General features: G+C 52.4%; 1 protein-coding gene across 4 annotated transcripts in view; it reads right to left on the bottom strand.

Moving 5' to 3' along the window:
- The window catches only part of RPH3AL (rabphilin 3A like (without C2 domains)), a 122630-nt gene that overhangs the window by 50142 nt on the left and 51073 nt on the right, over window positions 1-21415 (bottom strand). For 3 of the 4 annotated variants that reach the window (XM_043583498.1, XM_043583501.1, XM_043583499.1), the window contains exon 5: window positions 4942-5028. The exons of the other annotated variant lie outside the window; for it this stretch is intronic. In XM_043583498.1, coding sequence (XP_043439433.1) covers window positions 4942-5028 — 87 coding nt within the window. The remainder of the gene's footprint in view (window positions 1-4941; window positions 5029-21415) is intronic. 4 annotated transcript variants of the gene reach the window in all.

Consider the following 21415-nt stretch of genomic DNA (forward strand, 5'->3'; position numbering starts at 1 on the left):
GAAGCTCACACTGCTGTACCGCTGAAGTGCACAAATCAGGCAGTGACACCAGCCCGAGAGCCCCAGGGACACAGAACCAGCGTCCCGCTCACTCCAGAGAAAATACTTACAATTACAGCCAGAGAGGACAGAAGGGAAGTGTCAAAAGGAAAGAAAGATGGGAGTGTTAGCGCACAGCAGTATGAAAGTTTCCGTCAGAAAATTCAAGTGCTTCCATCAGGATGTGGCTTTGCTGCAGGACAGAACTCCCGATTTTTATCACAGACTCCGAACCAGCTCTCTGTGTCACTTAAAATGACATTTTAAATGCTCTTTCTATTTAACTATCTCTTTGTTGTGATTAGATAATTTTTCTAAGACAAAAAGGTATGAGGAAACCAATTACCCTGTCACTCTCGCACCCCAAAAACAGGCAGGAAAATGTAGCGCCTGGGTATGGTACACACTGGCACCCCGATGCACCCACATGTGCGCTTTCACAGCCGGTCCGCGCCTCCCAAATGTCCACAGTGGGCCTAGAGGGAATGTGGACTTTTTTTTTTTTTTTTTTTTTTTTTAGTATTTCTTATTCATTTTTGAGAGAGAGACAGAGAGACAGAGCGTGAGCAGGGGAGGGGCGGAGAGAGAGAGGGAGACAGAATCTGAAGCAGGCTCCAGGCTCCGAGCTGTCAACACAGAGCCCAGCGCAGGGCTCGAACCCACGAACCACAAGATCATGACTTGAGCCGAAGTCGGATGCTCAACCGACTGAGCCACCCAGGTGCCCCGGGAATGTGGCCTCCTCTCGCTAAGTTGTACCGGCCTCTAGAAATTCAAGGACAAACTGATAGCATAATGCACAGCCTCATATTCTTTGCCTTAGAAGAGATAAGAAAATTCATCCTAAGCTATTTCAGACTTTTCTGGGCACCAGAGCGCTCTGGAGATTAGGACGGGCCAGTGGAGGGCCCCGCACGTGGCAGCTCAGGATGGTTAGGGAGTGTGAGGGTGACCTGCGGGGGGCTGGGCAGGGGCAGCTGCCTCCGGAGCGCCCAGCTAAATCATTACGTTTGCTAAATTTGTCTTCCACCTCCTTTTCCCTGGCAGCTCCTTCCTCTCTGTCCTCCCACAGCTGACCGCCATTTCATCCTAAGAATCTGCCACCAGACACTTAGCAGGAATTTCCTCTCTGTCTCTCTGTCTCTCTGTCTCTCTCTCTCTCTCTCTCTCAGCAGTGGATTTCTGCATCTTAAAAGGGAACTCTGAAGACACCTGAAGGACTTTGGGTTCAAAGTGAGAATTTCTGGCTGGGTGAGAGAGAGGCCTCTGATATAATGAAGTACCTATTCTAAGCCAGACATCTTGTGCACTTTGCATACTTTAATGACCTTGCTGAATTCCCACAGCACCTCTAGGCAACAGGTGGTATCATCTCCATTTCAGGGTGAGAAATCAGGGACCTCCAGACAAGACAGAATGTTAGCTCATACTTTGAGTATCTTCCCTGTTCTTTTTTATTTTTTTTAATTTTTTTTTAACATTTATTTATTTTTGAGACAGAGAGAGACAGGGCATAAATGGGGGAGGGTCAGAGAGAGGGAGACACAGAATCCGAAACAGGCTCCAGGCTCTGAGCTCTCAGCACAGAGCCCGACATGGGGCTCGAACTCACGGACCATGAGATCGTGATCTGAGCCGAAGTCGGCCGCTCAACCGACTGAGCCACCCAGGCGCCCCTATCTTCCCTGTTCTAAAACACAGCAGTGACCGATGAAAATATTCTAAAAACAAAACGTAAACTTATCCATATTTAAAAATAAAATATATATGGGAGCGCCTGGGTGGCTCAGTCGGTTAAGCATCCAACCTCAGCTCAGGCCATGCTCTCATGGCTTCTGAGTTCAAGACCCACATCGGGCTCACATCTGTCAGGACAGAGCCTGCTTCAGATCCTCTGTCCCTCTCTCTTTCTGCCCCTCCCCTGCTCATGCTCTCTCTCTCTCTCTCTCTCTCTCTCTCTCAAAAATAAATATTACAAAATGTTTAGGGGTGCCTGGGTGGCTCAGTCAGTTAAGCGTCTGACTTCAGCTCAGGTCATGAACTTGCAGTCCCCACATCAGGCCCCACATCAGGCTCTGTGCTGACAGCTTGGAGCCTGGAGCCTGCTTTGGATTCTGTGTCTCCCTCTCTCTCTGTTCCTCCCCTGCTCGTACTCTGTCTCTCTCTCTCTCAAAAATAAATATTAAAAAAATTTTTAAATGTTTATAAAACATTATGTATACATATGTATATGTATACATTATATACAAAACATATATATATATATATATTTGGAGTTTCTGAGATATATATATATATATATATATATATATATATATATATATATATCAGATATGTATATCTCAATGGATCAGAAACTCCAAATAGTTACTATTTTGAGGGGCTGAAGGTACAGCCTGCTGAGCTCTGGGTCCAGAAGCAGGTGGAGGCAGCTGGGAGCTTAGCCTTCCAGGGTACAGGAAGAGGTGGGGCACTAAAGTCAGAGTCACTGAAGATGGGGGTTGGTGAAGGGACTTCCCGCCTGGGAAAGGAGGCTGAAAAAAGTGGAGACTGTCCCCTTGTCCAAGACTAAGAATGTGAACACTGAGGGAAGCTGGAAGTAGCACACACACAGTCAGGGCCTGGCCACATTGCCCATGGCAGTAATGATCAGCTCTGGACATAATCCCATCATCACTGGGGTCACACAGCTCATCGCTAACCCAGGACATCTGGCTCTGCACTGGGGTGGGGGGGGACCCAGGACCTGTGGAGGAAACAGAATCTCAGCTGGGTGCAGGTGGGGGCAGGGGAGAAATGGACTCCCACTCAAGACGAGCGTACAAACCCAGATGCCAAAACGCCTGAGGAAAGTGGACATTAGGGAAGACAACTAACAAAACCAACAGTTGGGAGACAGTCTCAAAGATTTAGTGAAATGGAAGGCAGTACTAAAGACTCTACCCAGAAAGTATGCCTGAAAGATAAAGAAAAAAAACAGGAAAGAGCAGTTGGGAGCTACTGGAGGATGACTGAGGCTCTATAATGTGTCCCACAGGACCTCCAGAAGAGAAGACACAGACTAGCAGGATAGCAACGTTCAAGGACAGCATGGCTGAAAATTCCCCGTAACTGAAGATGTTTTATGGATCCATAGATTAAAAGTGTGTATCATTATCGAACTCAACACCCAAGAAACAAATAATCCAGTGAAGAAATGGGCAAAAGACATGAATAGACACTTCTCCAAAGAAGACATCCAGATGGCCAACTGACACATGAAAACATGCTCCACATCACTCATCATCAGGGAAATACAAATCAAAACCACAATGAGATACCACCTCACACCTGTCAGGATGGCTCACAATAACAACTCAGGCAACAACAGATGTTGGCCAGGATGTGGAGAGAGAGGCTCTCTTTTGCACTGCTGCTGGGAATGCAAGCTGGTGCAGCCGCTCTGGAAAACAGTACGGAGGGTGCCTCAAAAAATTAAAACTAGAACTACCCTACGACCCAGCAACTGCACTACTTAGGTATTTATCCAAGGGATACAGGTGTGCTGTTTCAAAGGGGCACATCCCCCCCCAATGTTTACAGCAGTACCATCAACAACAGCCAAAGTATGGAAAGAGTCCAAATGTCCATCGACGGATGAATGGATAAAGGAGATGTGGTATAAATAAATACACACACACACACACACACACACACACACACACACACACACACCGGAGTATTACTAGTCAATCAAAAAGAACAAAATCTTGCCATTTGCAACTACGTGGATGGAACTGGAGGGTATTATGCTACGTGAAATTAGTCAGAGAAAGACAAATTTCATATGACTTCACTCATATGAGGACTTGAAGAGACAAAACAGACGAACATAAGGGAAGGGAAGCAAAAATAATATAAAAATGGGGAGGGGACAAAACATAAGAGACTCTTAAATATGGAGAACAAACAGAGGGTTACTGGAGGGGGTGTGGGAGGGGGGATGGGCTAAATGGGTAAGAGGCATTAAAGAATCTACTCCTGAAATCATTGTTGCACTAAATGCTAACTAACCTGGATATAAATTAATAAATAAATAAAATTTTTTTTAAAAAGTGTGTATCAGTTGCAAAGTGAAATAAGTGAAAAAATAAATCCACATCTGGAAAACCAGGGGTGTGCTCCCTTGTGCCTGGCTCATTCGGTTACCACGATCCCCGTCCCGTGACCCTCCACAGAGAGGAGCTGCCTGCCGAGGTCCTCCTGCCTTGACCCTGATCCTGGTACCGTGAAGAAAGTCCTGGGTTTGGGGTTAGGAGACATGGTTTGAGCCCCCTCAGAAAGCTCACTGAGCCTCGATTTCTTCTCCTAAAACGGGGTCAGCACCAGAATTATAGAAACTTAGCACCGGAAGGGAGTTTGGGGTGGCTCATCACAGCAGACCATGGCTGTGTTCGATCTCCAGCTCTCCCACTAACTGGCAGCTGTGCCCACAAGTTACTTAATCTCTAGTGTCTCCATTTCCCCATCGGCAAAAGGGGATAATAAGAGCACCCGCCTATGGGGTTGTGTAAGGACGAAACGAACTTTTATCTATAAAGAACTTAGCGCAGTGTCAGGTGCACAGTAAACATTCAACCCAGGACGGCCATTACTATCACTGTAATACGAGCCTCACAAAAATGCTATGCGTACCTACACTCAGGGAAGGACTTCCCACTGAAACCACAGATCCCAGGCAAGGCATGCCACCGCTACACTGTGGAACAGGCGAGCTTTCCACCCTTCTCCCTGGCTGCCCATGGTAGGTCCTCCTTGGCCTCTAGGGAAGCCCCTCCCAGCAACCAACCATGAATTTCCCCAAATGCAAGTGTGCTCAGACCCGCCCCAGCCCACCCCGACCTGCTGCCCTGGGCATCCTACCTCTCTCTGCTCACTGCAGATCTTACACAGCCACAGAGGCCGCTTCTGGCCGGGGGAGGCCTCGATCCCACATTTGGTGCACACTTTCTACAAGAGAGAGGACACGAGAATGTAAATACTTCAGCCACTTCCTCCTCAGCTGGGGGGCTGTGAAAACGAACCAAGGAACGCTTTGGCACCTTCCAAGGGGATGGTGTTTGCTTCAGACCGTCAGGGTACATGACTCAAAGGGCACAGATCATCTGAAACCCATAGCTGGCTCTGGGGCACAATGGACGTACCCAGCCACAGATCGCCATGATATAAATTCACCCCACCCCTCATTACGTTCTGTTAGGATCACATAAAAAAACTAAGCTTGCTGCTATTCACAGCTGCATCATTTTCCACTGCAAAAAACTGGAAACAACCCAAACACCCGATGCCAGCAGAAGATCCAGGCAAACATAACAGAGTACGTTGTGGCCTTATCAGCAGATTGTGCCGATACCTGGTAATGTGGGCAGGAAGTGATGTTAGTCAACAGAGAAAACACGCATTTGTATACAACCTCACAAAAAACTCACCTATGTGCCTGACAAGGTGAGAAGATGGTCTGGTGAGAAACACCAGTGACAGCTTTATGCCATGTTGTTTGCGGAATGACTCCAGGAACCCCATTATGGAAGTATTAGGCCCATTTCATCGGTGAGCAACCTGGGGTTCAGAGCAGTTTGAAAATCTGCCCAAGTTCATGCAGCAGGTAAGTAATGGACTCAGGTTGACTCTAGAGCTATTACATAATTTTCCCCAGACGTGGAAGTGGCCAGAAGCTAGTTTCTGTGTGCTTTTCCTTCTATAGTGTTGCTTAAGAGTGTAACTTCTGTTAAGTTTCTCAAAAGCCACATATGAATGAAAACATATGGTATCTGTCTTTCTCTGCCTGGCTTATTTCACTTAGCATAATACCCTCCAGTTCCATCCACATTGCTGCAGATGGCCAGATTTCATTCTTTCTCATTGCCAAGTAGTATTCCATTATATATATAAACCACATCTTCTTTATTCATTCACCAGTTGATAGGCATTTAGGCTCTTCCCATAATTTGGCTATTGTTGAAAGCACTGCTATAAACATCGGGGTACAAGTGTCCCTATGCATCAGCACTCCTATATCCCTTGGGTAGATTCTAGCAGTGCTATTGCTGGGTCATAGGGCAGTTCTATTTTTAATTTTTTGAGGAACCTCCACACTGTTTTCCAGAGAGGCTGCACCAGTTTGCATTCCCACCAGCAGTGCAAGAGGGTTCCCGTTTCTCCACATCCTCACCAGCACCTATAGCCTCCTGGTTTGCCCATTTTAGCCACTCTGACCATGGGGGAGGGGAAGGGGGAAAAAAAGTTACAGAGAGGGAGGAAGGCAAACCATAAGAGACTCTTAAGGACTGAGAACAAACTGAGGGTAGATGGAAGGTGGGGGAGAGGGGAAAGTGGGTGATGGGCAGGGAGGAGGGCCCTTGTTGGGATGAGCACTGGCTGTTGTATGGAAACCAATTTGACAATAAATTATATTTAAAAAAAAGAGTATAACTTCTACACATATATTTGGCTTCTCTGAAACACACAGCAACAGGCCGGGGCGGGCAACGCCAGAAGAAATTCCCGGGGAGGCACAGGGGACTTCGTGGGGCTGAGACGGGTCTCCAGCTAACCCAGGCAGAGTATGATTCAGTGACAGCACAGCGGATCCTCCTCCAGAGGACTGTCCCACCGGCTAATCAATCTTTCTGCCAGGAGGAAGCTACTTGGTCCTTGCTGCAGGCCGGGGGCTCTCTCCTGCCTCCCGCCGCTGAGGGAAGGCTGGATCTGTAGATTGGCCTTTTCTGCAGGCTGCCAACTGAGCAAGGAACACACTCTCCTCAGAGAGGAAAATGTCACCGACTTGGCTTCCCAGAGCATGTCGTCACCACCCGGTCAGGTGGCTGAGCCCAGCACCGCGGGGAGGCGGGAGCCAGCTCTCAGCAAAGGGAAAGCTGTGATACATTGGTGGGGGGTATACATTTGCTACCATTCAATGCTCAGGGACGAGAAACGTCACCTTTATTTATTATAAAATGTAATCTGCTTCAAGCTCTTGTCTGTCTGGGCTGGCAGGAAGTCCATCCCAGCCACAATTGGGGCCCCTCCCTGGCTCTTATGAAGGTCCTAAGCTTGGGGTCTCTGGTGGTGCAGTCCAACTGGGGAGGGGTCAGTGAGTGCCATCTGGTGTGCTCACTGCTGTGCTGCTCTCCCTCTGGGTGCCCACGGTCCCTTGGAGGGGTAAGGGGTCTAGCTACTTCTGAACCAGGTCTGGGTTTGGGATCTGTAACAGGCTGGGGCTTAGTGTCACCAGGGGCCAGCAGCCTGTCTCCCAGGAGCCCTGAGCTGCCGTCCTTGACCTGGTCTGGAGACTTCCCTCCCCCTCCCAGTACTCACCCTCAACCCTTCTATCTCTAGGACAGGGGGCCCCATAAGCCCAGACGGTGGGCCTCAAAACAACAACATGGCCCTCTCTTGCTGAGGGTAAAGAGACAGGAAGGAAGCACTGAAGCCAGCTGGCTGCTTCCCTTGCTAATTCCCACCATCCTGTATAAATGGCACATGTGTGGCCCTCTCAGAGAGGCGAGATTTTCCTAATGCTTATAGTGCTGGATGACAACTCACCTCAAAGCACCCTCTGCCCTCCCAACGAGATGAAGGTGCTAGGCATAAGGAGAGAATAGAAGACCAGTTGCTACCATTTCCTGAGCTATTGCATGTGCCAGGCACTGGGACCCTGGTGACAAAGTATGAAGGAGGGGGGTGTTATGATCTCCATTATAAGGATAAGGAAACTGAGGCTCAGAGGCGTTCAAGACTGCTCAAGGCCCCACAGCTAGCTAGGGACTATCAGGATCTGTGAGCATCCCTTCTCCCAGACCTCAGGAGAGCTGGATAATGCCCTCCCTTGCCTGGGTGCCAAGCTGGTGTCTTGGCTCTCCAGGGAGCTGGTTCATATCCCTGGGAGTGTGGCTGATACCTCTCAAATAGAGACGCAACAAGGGTGACCCTGGGATGAGGCTTTGCTGGGATTGGGGTGCAGCCACACTGCTTATCAGCTGCATGACACTGGTTCTAGGAGCAAACACTTGGACTTGAAGTGAGCCTTGAAGGATGGGCACGCACATGCCCTCGAGACCTATCGTCCGGTTGAATGAACATCCATGCCATCGGGGGATAGGCATAACAGCTGTGTTGTCTTCTACCCGCGGACACAGAAGCACCCAGCCTGGGGAAAGGAGCAGCATGGGCCCGTTGCCCTCCAGAGGCTGGGCCAAAGGCTGTTCATCAATTACCAGTCTGGAGGGCAGGAAGAGGGATGGGTTGCACGTCCCAAATGTCCCCTCTGCTTCTTGTCCTATGGAATGCTGTGTGTGTGTGTCGGAGGGGGGGGGGGCGGCGATCAGGAGTGGCACGACAGGACACACAAGCCTGTTTTCAGGCTATCACAGGCCATCACCGGTGGAGCCCACAGTCCGTTCTTGCCATCTCTCGGTCACCTTCCTGCGCCTGCAGTGTCTCTGGCTGGGGAATCCGGGCCAGCAAAAGGATAACGTGCTTCAGTTCAAATCATACATAATTGCTGCTCCATTAAATCTCGGATCAGTAAGAAAATAATGCACCTTTTCTCCTTATGGGCTTGGTCTTTGTTCTGGGGTTCCAATAAGGGAAATTGGGCAGGTGGTGTTTGAAAAAGCCAGTGACAGAGAGGGTGAGCCAGCCATGACATCAACCCAATGCAAAAGGCATAGGGCACCCTTATGTCAGGGACAGTCTCGGGGCCTGGAGATGGGCTTCCACTGAGTGGAATTGCCCTGGGGGTGCGACCACCAGCTTCCCCGGGCTCGGCTGTCCCTTGCTTCCTGCAGCTTAGACCTCTGAGCATTAAACAAAACACGCCTAGCTCCTGAGCCTGCCTCAGAGCAGAAGCAACAAAGCTCCAGGCCTTCAGCCGCACCTGCTCTCTCCCCTTTCCCTCCATGCCCGCCTTTTGCAAATATGTATTCCAGCCCAGACAGGGTGGCTCAGGGCACAGTCCATAGGCCGTGGGGGCAAGAAGGCGCAGCCTGCCATTAAGACGCAACCTTGGACTTGTTTCTAAGTTTCTCTGAGCCTCGTTTCTTCGCCCGTAAAATGGTGGTATCGGGCGGATTCCTGCCACAGTTGGGAGATGGAGGGAGATGATTCATGAAAGTGCTTAGAACACCACGTGGTCAAGAGCAGCAACACCACAGTTCTTTCCTGCACACCTGCCTCAGTGAAGGGTGCCAGCACCCATCAGTCACACAAGCCCAAATGCAAATCATCCTCGATCCTCACTCTCCCTCATTCCCACCAAACAATCCACCTCCAAGAATGCTACATCTCACTGGACGCCGTTGCCTCGCCTCCACCGCCCGCCACCCCCCTGACCCCGCCATGATCCACACCGTGGCTGTCTTCACTGCCCGGACTGCACCGTGGCCTCCCGGCAGATCTCCTCACCCCCACTTTGGCCAGCCTCCAGTTGGTTCCTGGCACAGCAGCAGGAGTGATCTTTTCAAGATGCAAATCTAATCATGTCATTTCTCCTGTCCCTGCCAGCTTAAAAGCCTCCAAAGACTTCCTGTTGTTCTCTGGATGAAGACCGCCTGCCTTCACGTGGTATGCGGTGCCTGTTGAGGCTGGACTCTCCTTGTCTGCCTCAGTTCACTCTCCCCGGCTTTACTACCTCACTCTCCATGCTCTGAGACCCAAAGGACCTGCCTTTAATCCCTGGTCCTCACTTGCTTCTTCTGCCACAGGACCTTTGCATATGCTGCTCCCTCTGTGTGGGATGCACTTGGCCACACTCTCTCATTGTTAACCTATGCATCCTTCAGACCTCAGCAAAAGTACCACTTCTTCAAGGAAGACTTCCCTGCCTTCTTACCCCATTGGAGCTTCCATAACAGGCTCTTGCCTCTGTTTCTACCACTGTCAGAGTCAAGATTTTTACCCTCAATTGTGTGGTGACTGTCACTTCCTCTACTAAGCTGTCAGATCCCTAAGTGCAGAGGCCATGTCTACGTCTGTTCACCTTCCTGTTTTCAGTGACTGGCACAATGAATATTTGTGGAATGAATGAATGAATGAACAAATACATAGGTGATACTTTTAGTATTGCAATTGGGAAGACAAAACATAGTCCTTTCTAGAATGTGCCAATCTGTTGGGGAGACAAGCCACACAGAGACAGGAAACAGCAGCACAAGCCAGGGTGTGCTCCCATCCACACCAAGTGATGCTAACCAGCAGGGCAATGGGAGAGCCCATACATGGCTGGGGTAGGACTGCTGGATGGGGGGGCCTCACTCTCAGGGTATGGGGCATGAATCCAGGCCTGCCAGGCCACAGAGAAAATGGCGCAGAGGGTCCTTTGTTAAGGATGGGGGGAAGGGATGTGTACCCTGCCCTCCACGTGACCGCTTCCGCCTGCTTTCCCAAGGGTACATCCTGCCAGCCACCTGTGTTTGCAGACCCATTCCAAGGTCTGATCAGGTGTCCTCTTTGACATCCTCACAATCCAGGCCACTTTGGTTACCCCTTCTACTCCCTGGAGCCCCCACACTGCAATCCAAACCTTTACCTTCCCACACCGCAGTCAAGAAACAGGAAGTACAAGAAAGTCTGTGAGGCCACATGCGCCAGAGCTCAAGCACTTTACTCCCAGGTCAGGCCTTCTCATCCTCACTGTGAACCCCCGACCCCTTTCAGGCAGAACCCGTGCTTCTCGGGGGTCCCCAAGCTGCTGGCAATTAGAAGACGGGAGGGACACAGTGCCAGCGCAGGGCGGGAACGACACTGTTGGGCACGCTCTCCAACCCTTCCCAGGAACAGAGGTCTGGGGGCATCCGCCAAGCGGGAAACAGCCACACTCCCCACGACGGGTCCTGAGGGCTTTGTGGTATGATCAGATGTCACACAGAAAGCCACTTTTGTGATGCTCAGTCAAGGAAAAAAAAAGACGGAAAGGGACCCAAATGTTCCATGCAAGGAGCCAGAGAATGCACACTGTGCTGCGGAAATGAATATCGAAGACAGTTCACTTTAAAATATTTGGTGATGCTCAGTCAAGCCACTTTTGTGATGCTCAGTCAAGGAAAAAAAAGACGGAAAGGGACCCAAATGTTCCATGCAAGGAGCCAGAGAATGCACACTGTGCTGCGGAAATGAATATCGAAGACAGTTCACTTTAAAATATTTGGTGCTTCAATTCAACAAACGTTCGATACTGGGTATAAGGCTCTGTTCTAGGGAGGAAGAGGATGAACACGGCAGGACCCTTTGTCCTCAATGACTCAGTGAGTGTCCCCCTGAACCGAGGAGTTTACGAACTGGTAAAACTCATCTGGAAAAGGACCTTCTGGACAGTTCCAATCATCATCTGAAGGTGGTTTGGAGGTGAAGCCGCCCCCATCAGGACCCACACTGCCGTGATGCTCACGGAGCGGCCGAGCTAACCCCGGGGAGCAGGGGAAGGAGTGGTTCCGCACGAATGACTGTAGCACCTGCACGAAGCAACGTAAAGAGGAAAGCCCGCAAGTGTGCCCCTCACCACACAACGTGCTCCCGGGGCTAGAGCCCCAGTCTGCAACAAGGAGCGATCTGCTCGTGTTCTGCGGAAAGCTATAGCGATAAAAATGCTGACAATGCAAACCAGAAGAAGTGAAGACAATCACAGCGAAGCTATTATTTGTACTGAAATGGAACAACATTCACAAGAAGTTAAATTTAAAAAGCATGTTATAAACAGCATGCATAGTGTGATGCTCTGCCATATAAATATGTATAAGTGCCTACGTGTGTTTAGAAGCCAATATATGCACAGAAAAATATATGGAACGATAGCGCCCAAAATGTAAATCAAATTGTGCTAAGTCAAAATCTATTTTAAATGGATAAGCAGAGCTCCTATTTAAAGGAAGCCTGTGCTAAATGCTTAGGGAAATCACTAGCCCCAACTTCGTTTTTTGACCAGATCTCTGTTTTGTGGGTCAGGATGGATTCAAGAAGCCAAAAGCACATGTACAAATAGGCAGGAGACAGGGCTTTTTGGTTGACTGCGGCTCAACTGTAGATGGTCAGCCTTGTCCCCCAGCCTCTCCCAGATGGTGTCACTCAGTCACTGAGCGACTGATCATAGGCTCAGCCCTGCTAAACCCCAGAGACATCATTGGCCAGGTTTGGAGGTGCATCAGCAGCCCCCATGGGCCAGGAGTACAGGGGCTAGAAAGGGCCTTGTTGCCATGGATTCAGTATCTGGAACCCAGGTCCTGCTGCCAGATGACTTTAAATAGCTTAGATACTGATGTACATATTATAAATACTTACACGCTTTACTGAGCACTCGTGCCACACCAGGCACCAAGCTAGATGTCTTACGTAGAATCTTATTAATTTGCGTAATAACCTAGGAGGTGGATGTTATTGTCCCTGTTCCATACACGAGAGATCTGAGGCTTGAGGTTAGGTAACTTGATCGCAGGGAGCTGGGATGTGAACCCCATGCTATATGAGCCCTAAGTGGCTGCCCGTACAGACACTTATCCCCTACCTCACCCCCAACCCCCAGGGACGGCAGAGCTTGTCCCTCCTCCAGAGTTACAGACTAGGTCAAACCTCAAGTAGGAGAGGCCATTGCCGGGCGCCACCTCCTTCCGGCTCACCAGGACACGGCCTGGGAGCCAGTGGGGCTGCGGGCACACTGACCTTAGCCCTGACTGCCTGCAGATCCCGAGTCACTGGGCCCAAAGACGTGCAGCCTTAAGAATGCCAGCCATCTGCTGCTCTGTCTGACACAGAAACCAGGAAGCGACTGGAGAAAAATTTCAGAAGGAAGGCAGCTTTCTCTGTGCTTCCCACCCTAATGCCGGGCCAGGGAAACACCAGCAGTCTCCAGGCCGGCTGTGGGTAGCAGGCTCGTGACCACACAGGGCCGGGTCTCTGCCCTTCACACAGGCTTCCGGAAGGCTGCACGGTCGGCTTTGGGCAGGCCCACCCCCACCAGATGAGCCACTGACCCCCGGCCCCCAGCTAAAGGGAAGCACAGCAAATTTCAGGACTAGCTTCCAAAACACCTTACTCCAGCCAGACAGCATGGAGCGCTGAGTGGAGAGCGGGGGTTGAAGAAAACACCAGAGAAAGCTATGGATTATTAACATTCACAAGCACATGATAAGACATCATGCTCGGACGTGGCTCGGGATCATCTCTGTGCCCGTGCCCCACAGAGCGCGTCTGATGGGGGAATGGGCTACTTCGGGCAAGATGAAGCTGCCAGGCTGGCTGCAAGGGCCCAGATGCTGCCCCACCTGCCCCTCATCCCCGCTAATTCTTCCTGGTCCTGCTTATCCTCAGCATCACCTCTCAGGCCCCAGACGGAGTGCCCAATTTTTATCTCTTTTCCAGACAAACGTGGGAAGCAGCGCGTGTAAGAACTCCACTCCTCTGAGAGCGGTTTTGTCAGGGTCCTTGAACACAACCCTCCAAAAATCCCCAGGGCCTGGTGGGCACCTCAGAGCTCGCTCGGCACTGAGCCAACCTCCCGAGGGAAAAGGAGGATACGTATGGTCGATGGAGTTCTACCATCAAGCTTTTCGTAAGCTCTGAACACAGCCTGCTCCCCGCTGCCTGGCTCTGACGAGTCCTGCAACTTGAATCCCTGAGCCCTCATTCGCTCCTTCCGGCCTAGGGGAAGACCTCCTTGCTTCTGTGCTCTGCTTGCCAGCCTGGGTTCCCGGAACTGACGGCGCCTGAGCCGTGCCTGAGCGTATCTTGTCCCCCAGGCTCCGAGCCACGGGTCCACTGTGCTCCACCTGAATCCCCGGGAGGGAAGGGGCTCTGGCCAAGGGTCTCTCAGGACTGCCATGTCACACGGTGGCCTGCAGCCTCCAGCTCCCCTCTGTCAGGAGGGAGTCAGGGCAGGGAAAGGCCCAGGTGGTAGAGGGAGCCGACTTATATCCAACTTGCTCCCTGCTGCGTGGTTACTTAGAATTACGACTCATAATAACGATAATGGCCACCATTTATTGGGCACTTTATTCCATGCCTGGCTCCACGCTCAGTGCTCAACACGCATTATCGTTATCACATTCAATCTCGTTTACATTCAACACAGTCCTGTGAGGGTGGTTTTATGATCTGAATGTCATGGATGAGGAATCGAGGGCCCAGAGATGTTGGGTAGCTCGGCCAGGTTGATGCTACAAGGAAGTGGCAAAGCCAGGGTACGGACCCAGGTCCATCATAATAAAAGCAAGAGCTTATATAATACGCACTGCATGCTGGGCACGGCATGAGTGCTTTACCTGGATTATTCATTTAACGATGACGGGAGTGGGGCGGACGGCTTAGGTAACTGGTCTGGGGTCACACACTTGTCTCAGTCTGGACTGGGGTCCTGCTCCCAGCCCCACTGCTCACCCGTGCCCTCTGCGACCCCCTACTTACAGGGCCCAGGAAACGGACGTCACCGGGAAAGAGCAAGTGGACAGAGTGGTCCTATGAACAACGGTGGCCTGAAAACAAACGGCAGCTCACTTTCTGAGATACACAGCATCCGTGCCAGGAACAAACACAAGGAACTGGAAGTCCCAAAGCCAGTCCTGGCCTCCCTCGGCCCAGCCATGGCTGCAGAATCCACCTCTGCTGCCCAGAAGTCCTGGGTCCAGGCCTCTCAGACAGTTTCTGACTGGGGGGCATGCCTGCCACCTGGTAGATATTTGGCTCGGGTTCTGTTAAAGGAACCTGGCTGAGGAAGAGACTGGACCTTTTTTTTTCCTTTTTGTCCTCACCTCCAGCACCTTGAAAATGCCCTGCGCCTCTCAGCAGCCCCTGAACTAATGGCTGCAAATAGGCTTGGTTCCTTGGGGGCTGCCACAAAGCCACACCTTACAGGAGGGTACCCGTGGTGATCAGCACTGGCCACGCTAGGAGCCCTTGGCCAGGTCTGCCCCATAGATCCTAGCTCGGAAACTCTGTGGTCCCAGGGCACGTGACCAGTGTGGGCCTGACCCCACCAAAGATGCTGAAGTCACAGCCCCGCTTGCGGAAGGCTTGAAATCTCCATGGGAAGGCGAGGCAAGAGGCTCCTGCTAAGCCTCCACCAGCCCTTTCCCTAGAATCTGGTGGGCAGCAACGTTAACTACAGGCCAGAAGCATTCAGCAAGCACTTCCCAAGGCCCCGCTACCACCCGGTCCTGGACCAGGCTGCCCGCACAGCGAGGCTTCCAGGTGAGGGGCGGAAAGAAAAGAAAACACCCGCACATACACCTGACAACCCCGCTCCTCGGCCCCCACCTAACCCTCCAGCTCCTCCAAGCCCACCCCCATGCCTCAGTGTCTGCTCCTAACACCCTGGGTACTTCCACGCCTCCATGCTTTTTCCCAGGCTCCCTTTGTGCCTAGAGAACTTCTGTGTATCCTTCAGGCACAATGCAAACGTCTCCTCCCTCAAGGCTCCTTCCTGGATTTACCCCCGAGGGGAGCACTAGTTACTGCCTCCTGTGCACAATGAGCTGACATTTCTAGACTGATGACTGCATCATACTGAAATTGTCTCTCCTGTGATTGTGCCCCCCTCCTCCGACCATGAGTCCTTGGAGAAAAAGGACCTCGTTCCCATTCAAATGCCCAACTTTAGCAGGTAGCTGGCATGAATGAAGTTGGCCGGGAAAGGAGGGAGGGCCTGAATGACAAGCACAGTGTGCCCCAAGGCTGGGATGCCACTGCTTTCAAAGAGGGGACAGATCAGATCTGGGTTTCAGAAAAAGTACCTCTACCGAATGGTTCAGTCACCTTCCTGGTCCATCTGTCCTCTGAAGTCTCAGCAAAGGTTCTTTTTCCAGACCATTCCCGGATGACTATGGAATTCCGGCTCCTAGCTGGATAAGGGAGGTGAGGCAAGGAAGGGCTCCAGGGTCATTCTGAGGCTGCTGATGGGCAGTGGTGACGTTAACGGGGCGTGATGAGGGGCGGGGGGGTCGGGGGGAGTGGGGAGGTAACTGGCTTTGGACACGCTGATCTTTGCAGTGTGAGCGGACTCCCTTGGAAGAGCTGCCCAGAGGTACTTGATACACAGGACCAAGGCTGGGGAGGAAGGCCAGGCAACCTACAGAAGAGGGAGGGCTGGAGCTTGGGAACTCAAGGGGAGTGGAGAGGTCTCACAGACCAGCGAACTTTCCATATTGATCTGTGTGCTGTCTACTGTCGATTTCACCACCCCTGGAAGGTGCTTCAGGAGGGCTGAGGCTTTGCCTGCCTCGTCCCCTGTGGGAGCTCCAGAACCCGGACTGTGCCCTACGTGCTCAATAAATGTTTGTTCAATCTGAAGGGGACTTGAACACCTGGATTCTCAGTGATGGAGCTGGTGGAAAGGGAGAGCAGGGTAGGGGAAAAGGCTGCCACTGAGGCCAGTACCTGGGGAAGGCACAAGATGACCCGGAGCACTGCCATGGGGCCCGAAGCTGGATGCAACCGCCAGCCGTCCAACAAACTCGTTGCTCAGCCAAAGAGACCAGGGTAGGAAGCAGGGAAGGCTCGGGGAGGCTGGGGAAGGCTGGTGGGGGTCCGCCAGAAGCCAAGTCAGCACCAACTGCCTCCTGGTTAAAGTCGGGAGACCCCACCCATCCCCCAGCCCTGCCCCCACTAACTCAGCATGGCACATTTCAGCCCCTCAGGAGCCCCACCTGTCCCTGGGGTCTGCATTTCCTTCTCTGACTTTACGGGATTATCTTAAAGGTCAGTTTGTGTGAAAATACCCTCTCCCTCCAGTGCCTGGGACATAGCAAATATCTTTGAAGCCAAAAAATACCTGTTATTGGGACTGATTTTTTTTTTTCCTTGAAAAATACAGCAGACTAGACAAACATCCTAGGGCTTCAAGGAACAGCAGCACTAACGATCAAGGAGGGGCCCTGGTGATGCGCAGGAACAGAGCGCCAAGGAGAGTGGCCACCGGTCTGGGCCGGGTGGAGTCAGGCCCTATCCCTGGGTATTTCATTTATGCTGCTAAAGGCAGCAGCTTGTGCCCAGGGAATGGACTGAGAGCCCTGGACATCATGTGGGGGCGGTGAGACTTCATTCCGCAGGCAGTAGGGAGCCACGGAAGGCACAGGGAGGAAGGAGCACACCGACCACACTCGAGCAAGACGAATGAGCAGAGAAGCAGAGCATGATCTGGAAAGCAAATGAGATGCTAGGGCAGGACGTCAGGAGCTGGGTGGGGAGGCTCTGTAGTGCCAGGCGCTCAGGCCTCTCTCCCTGGCAGGCCCCATCCACACTCCTGTCTGCACCTGGAAACTCAGCAAGGCAGATGTGGTTCCTGGACCTTGAAGGAAGGGGTCTCTGGAAGGCCTCCCAGGCTCAGTTTGCCCATCTGTAACCTGGGAGACCATCCCTCCCACAGAGGGTGGGATGACAGGGTGAGGGAAGGGTTTGGAAGGGAAGTCACAGAGCCTCCCAGCCCTCCTGTGACAAAGGCCCGATTCTTGGTTCAGAAGCCCAGCCTAATGGGAACCACAGGAGGAGAGTCAGCTCCCCACTCTCTCCTCAGCTGCTCCCATCAGCACGAGAGGCGCCCTGGGCTCCCCCCGTGGGGGAACAGAGGACTGGCTAAATCCACCTCGAGTTAAGGTCAGTGAATACCAAATAGCCGTGAGGGAAATGTCGCAGGAGGAAAACAGAGGCCATTTGAGAGCGATGAAGAATCACAGGCCGTCTGAAGTGTGGCAGCTTGCAGGGTGCAGCCGGAGAGGTGAGGGCCACACCACTGCCTGGAAATGTCATTATCTGTTATTTACCACAACAGAGGACAAGAGGCTGCACAAAATTACTGTTCCTGGTAACAGCCGCCGAACAGATTTGCCAACACGGCTTCCTGCTGCCAGCGTTCTCTCAAAGCTACGCTGACCAGACCCGGGCCAAAGAGCCACTGAGCTCGGATGGCAAGGGGCCCACGGGGCTGCTGGACGTGTGTCCTTGGGGAAGAGGCCTGGCCAGGGTCCCCAACACCCCAACCCAAACCTGCAGAAGCTTTCACCCACTCGATGAGGAGCTGACCTCACAGTGACTCTGGTCCATACCCCCGGCAGACCCCCTATATACGTCCTGCCACCCAGATACCTCAGAGGTGTGACAAAGCAGGTTGAGGCCTCAGGCTCACTCTGCGATGGGTATGCTTCGGGGGGGGGGGGCGGGTCTGGGGATGGGTGCTACACCCTACTATGGATGGCCCACTCTAAGGGCTACACACTTAGTCAATACCCGTGGTACCCCATTGGCAAGCTGGCACCAGGCAGCACCTTCCTTTGGGGGTCTCCTACATTTCTTTAGCTCTCTCTACTTCCCACAGGATATGTGGGCAAAGTTCTGAACCAAGCAGTGAGAGCAGCTCTCTCTTGGCCTATTTCTCTATCTGGAAAATGGGTATAATCACTGTCTTTTGCGTACCTACTTCTGGCGGGGGTGGGGGGCTTGCCGTGAGGGGCATATGGCGTCAGAGAAACATCAGAGGCAGAGGGGCTCTCAGAAGCACATGCCAACCCCCACACTGGCTTCCCCCTGCTAAGAGGACACGGATGCAATCATAGTCTGAGCCAAAGCAGACCGGGAGAGAAACTGATGACGGCTTTAAAGCAACAAGCCGAACTGCATTCGGGAGGCTTGAGAAATGAGGTTTGGCTCTCGGCTGCCGCTCCCTGATCTGTGAGGCCGGCACAGCCCCTGGGGACCAGGTTCTGGGGTGGCAACATGACAAGGGCTGACTAAGCTTGGGCTTCACAGGAGGAAACTGCTGGAAGGGCCCGAGAGACCCTTTCATCCAACGGTTTCCTTTCACAAGGGAGGACAGAGGCCCAGAGGGGGAAGGGAATTTTACCCGGGATCCCAGCAGGGATCAGAACAGAGCTGTGGCTGTGGCTGGGTCTCCCGATGCGGGGTCCACTCGCTGCAGGTGAGCGAACAGTAGGCGGGTAGCGCCGAGCAGATGCGCATGTACTTCACCTACAGATTTAGGCCCCACGGCCCCACCCCAGCCCACGAGCCGTGTCCATCCTCTGATTCCCTTCTGGGAAAGAACCTGACCTAAGGCCTTGACTGGATTTCAGGCATAGGGGAGGGGGGGAAGCCTGAGCAGAGGAAAGCCAAAGGAGCTAACCGGCAAAGCCGCAAAGCAAGCGGCACGTGGCCCTGGGAGAGGTGGGACGGACAGAAGGGGCCAGAACTAACGGGGAGCAGGGGGAGAGATGTCCGGAGTGAGGGGTGGGCCCAGTGTCCTGCCCCGGTCCTGATCCCCAGCGGGTGTGTGAGCAGCCCCAGAGGGGCCCACAGGTAAGTGTGAAAAATTCCCTTAGATCACACAGCTCCTAAAGATGGAATTAGATTGCCAGGTATAGACCTGAAGCGGGTGGAGGGGGTGGTGGTGGGGGGTAATCTTTGATGTTATTAAGTGGGAAAAAAAAAGGGAAAATTACAGAGTAAAGAGCCTATTACGGTCCCATTTAAAGTTACGTATGTAGGGGTGCCTGGGTGGCTCGGTCGGTTAAGTGTCCGACTTCAAGTCAGGTCATGAGCTCACAGATCGTGAGTTTGAACCCCCCACGTTGGGCTCGCTGCTGTCAGCGCAGAGCCTGGAGCCTGCTTCGGATCCTCTGTCCCCCTCTCTCTCTGCCCCTCCCCTGCTCACGCTCGCGTGCTCTCGCTCTCCCTCAAAAACAAAGAAGCATTAAAAAAATAAAGTTATGTACCTACGTACATCTGTGTGTGCTCGCATGCATGTGGACATAGAAGGGTGTGCAGCACACAAACACCCAGGCTGCTTAAGGATGGGGCTGGGCAGAGTTGAATTGTATAGGCTCTATACCGTCTGAGTTTTAGAACACAGCCAGGCATTGTTTCTAAGAGCTTACCATATACTTCACTCATTCCAACCCTCTCACCACCTTGTGAGGCAGGGGCCATTGTTATTCTTAATTTCCAGGTGAGAGGCAGAGAGGAAACTTGCCCAAGCCAGGCAGCCCAAAGTCAGGGCCCTTAACCTCTATGCCACGGTGAAACGTACTTCTTAAAATTCCAGGAAAGCAGAACCAATACAAGTAAGGGGATACCATCTTATTGAATTCTTTAGTGCTCTGGAGCCCCAGCAACAACTCTGGCCCCCACCAACACCAACACGTAACACCCCTTCTCACGCCAGTGGCCTGGTGCCCTGGGTCGGGGCTAACGGGTTAGGACAAGGGTTGGCATACTTTTTCAGTAAAAGGTGAGAAAGCAAAGATTTTACGCTCTCTGTCACAACTACTCAACCGTGCCACGGTCAAGCCTAAGTAGCCATATGTAAATGAGTGGGCGTGGCTTGTCCAACAGACTTCATGGACACCGAAACTGATATTTCGCATAATTTTCACGCGTCACGAGATATTCTTCTTCTGATTGTTTCCCAACCATTTGCAAATGTGAAAACCATTTAGCTCAAAGATTATACAAAAAAATAGGTTATCAAGTGCCACCCAGCGCTCAGGGCCCTGGTGCAGGAGAGAAACAGGGCAGGATGCTTGGAGTAGGGCTCCAAGGTGCACAGCCCGGGACAGGACAGGAGTCGTGAATTCTGGAAACACAGTCAGGGTAAAGCCGGAGGTGCCGGTACTGGCAGTCAGGGCTCAGGGTAAAGCCCGAGTTGAGGCACCAAATTTCAGCTCTCAGATGGAGCACTCAGATGAAAAGCCCTGAGCTCTTGAGGCCCTTTGAAGGCGGCCCCACAAGGGCCAGTCAGGAGGATGGGGTGGTGCCTCCCTCACAGCTTAAGGGGCTGGGCAGGGGAGAACCACCCCTCCTGGAGGCCCAGCTCTCTCCAACCTTCTAGACCCCCAATGCTACTGGGCAGCTTCCCTGCCATTTATATGGATCAATCCTTCTCAGTGTAACTCCACTCACACCTGGATGACCTGACTGTATGTAGCAGGTGCCCAGTGACCCTGGTTCACTTGCTGTATAGACAGGCCCTGACGTTTCACAAGCATGACACCCACATAGGAACAAGAAGTTGCAGAAATGTCTCCAGAAGGTCATTTAGGCATGTTCAGGGGGAGAATACAGCCTCCCCCCTACCCTCCCGCCATGCACGTCTTCTCCTCAACCCAGGCCTTCACTTTCTCCCATACCACTTCAATTGCCCCCCACTTCCTACCCCCGACATCCACCTCTGGACTGCCCATCTCCCTCCAGGGACCCTCTTCAGATCCACGGCCCGGGATCCTGCCCACAGACCACGAGGTCCCCATGGCTTCCCCAAGTGACCTCAGTCCCCTCTGCATCAACAAGCCCCCCAGCCCATCCCCATGCCTGCTGCTGCCCCAGCCACACCCTGCACGGCAGGCCCTGAGCACAGGCGCAGCACACG

Source organism: Prionailurus bengalensis, chromosome E1 (assembly GCF_016509475.1).
Source record: "Prionailurus bengalensis isolate Pbe53 chromosome E1, Fcat_Pben_1.1_paternal_pri, whole genome shotgun sequence".
NCBI lineage: Eukaryota > Metazoa > Chordata > Mammalia > Carnivora > Felidae > Prionailurus > Prionailurus bengalensis.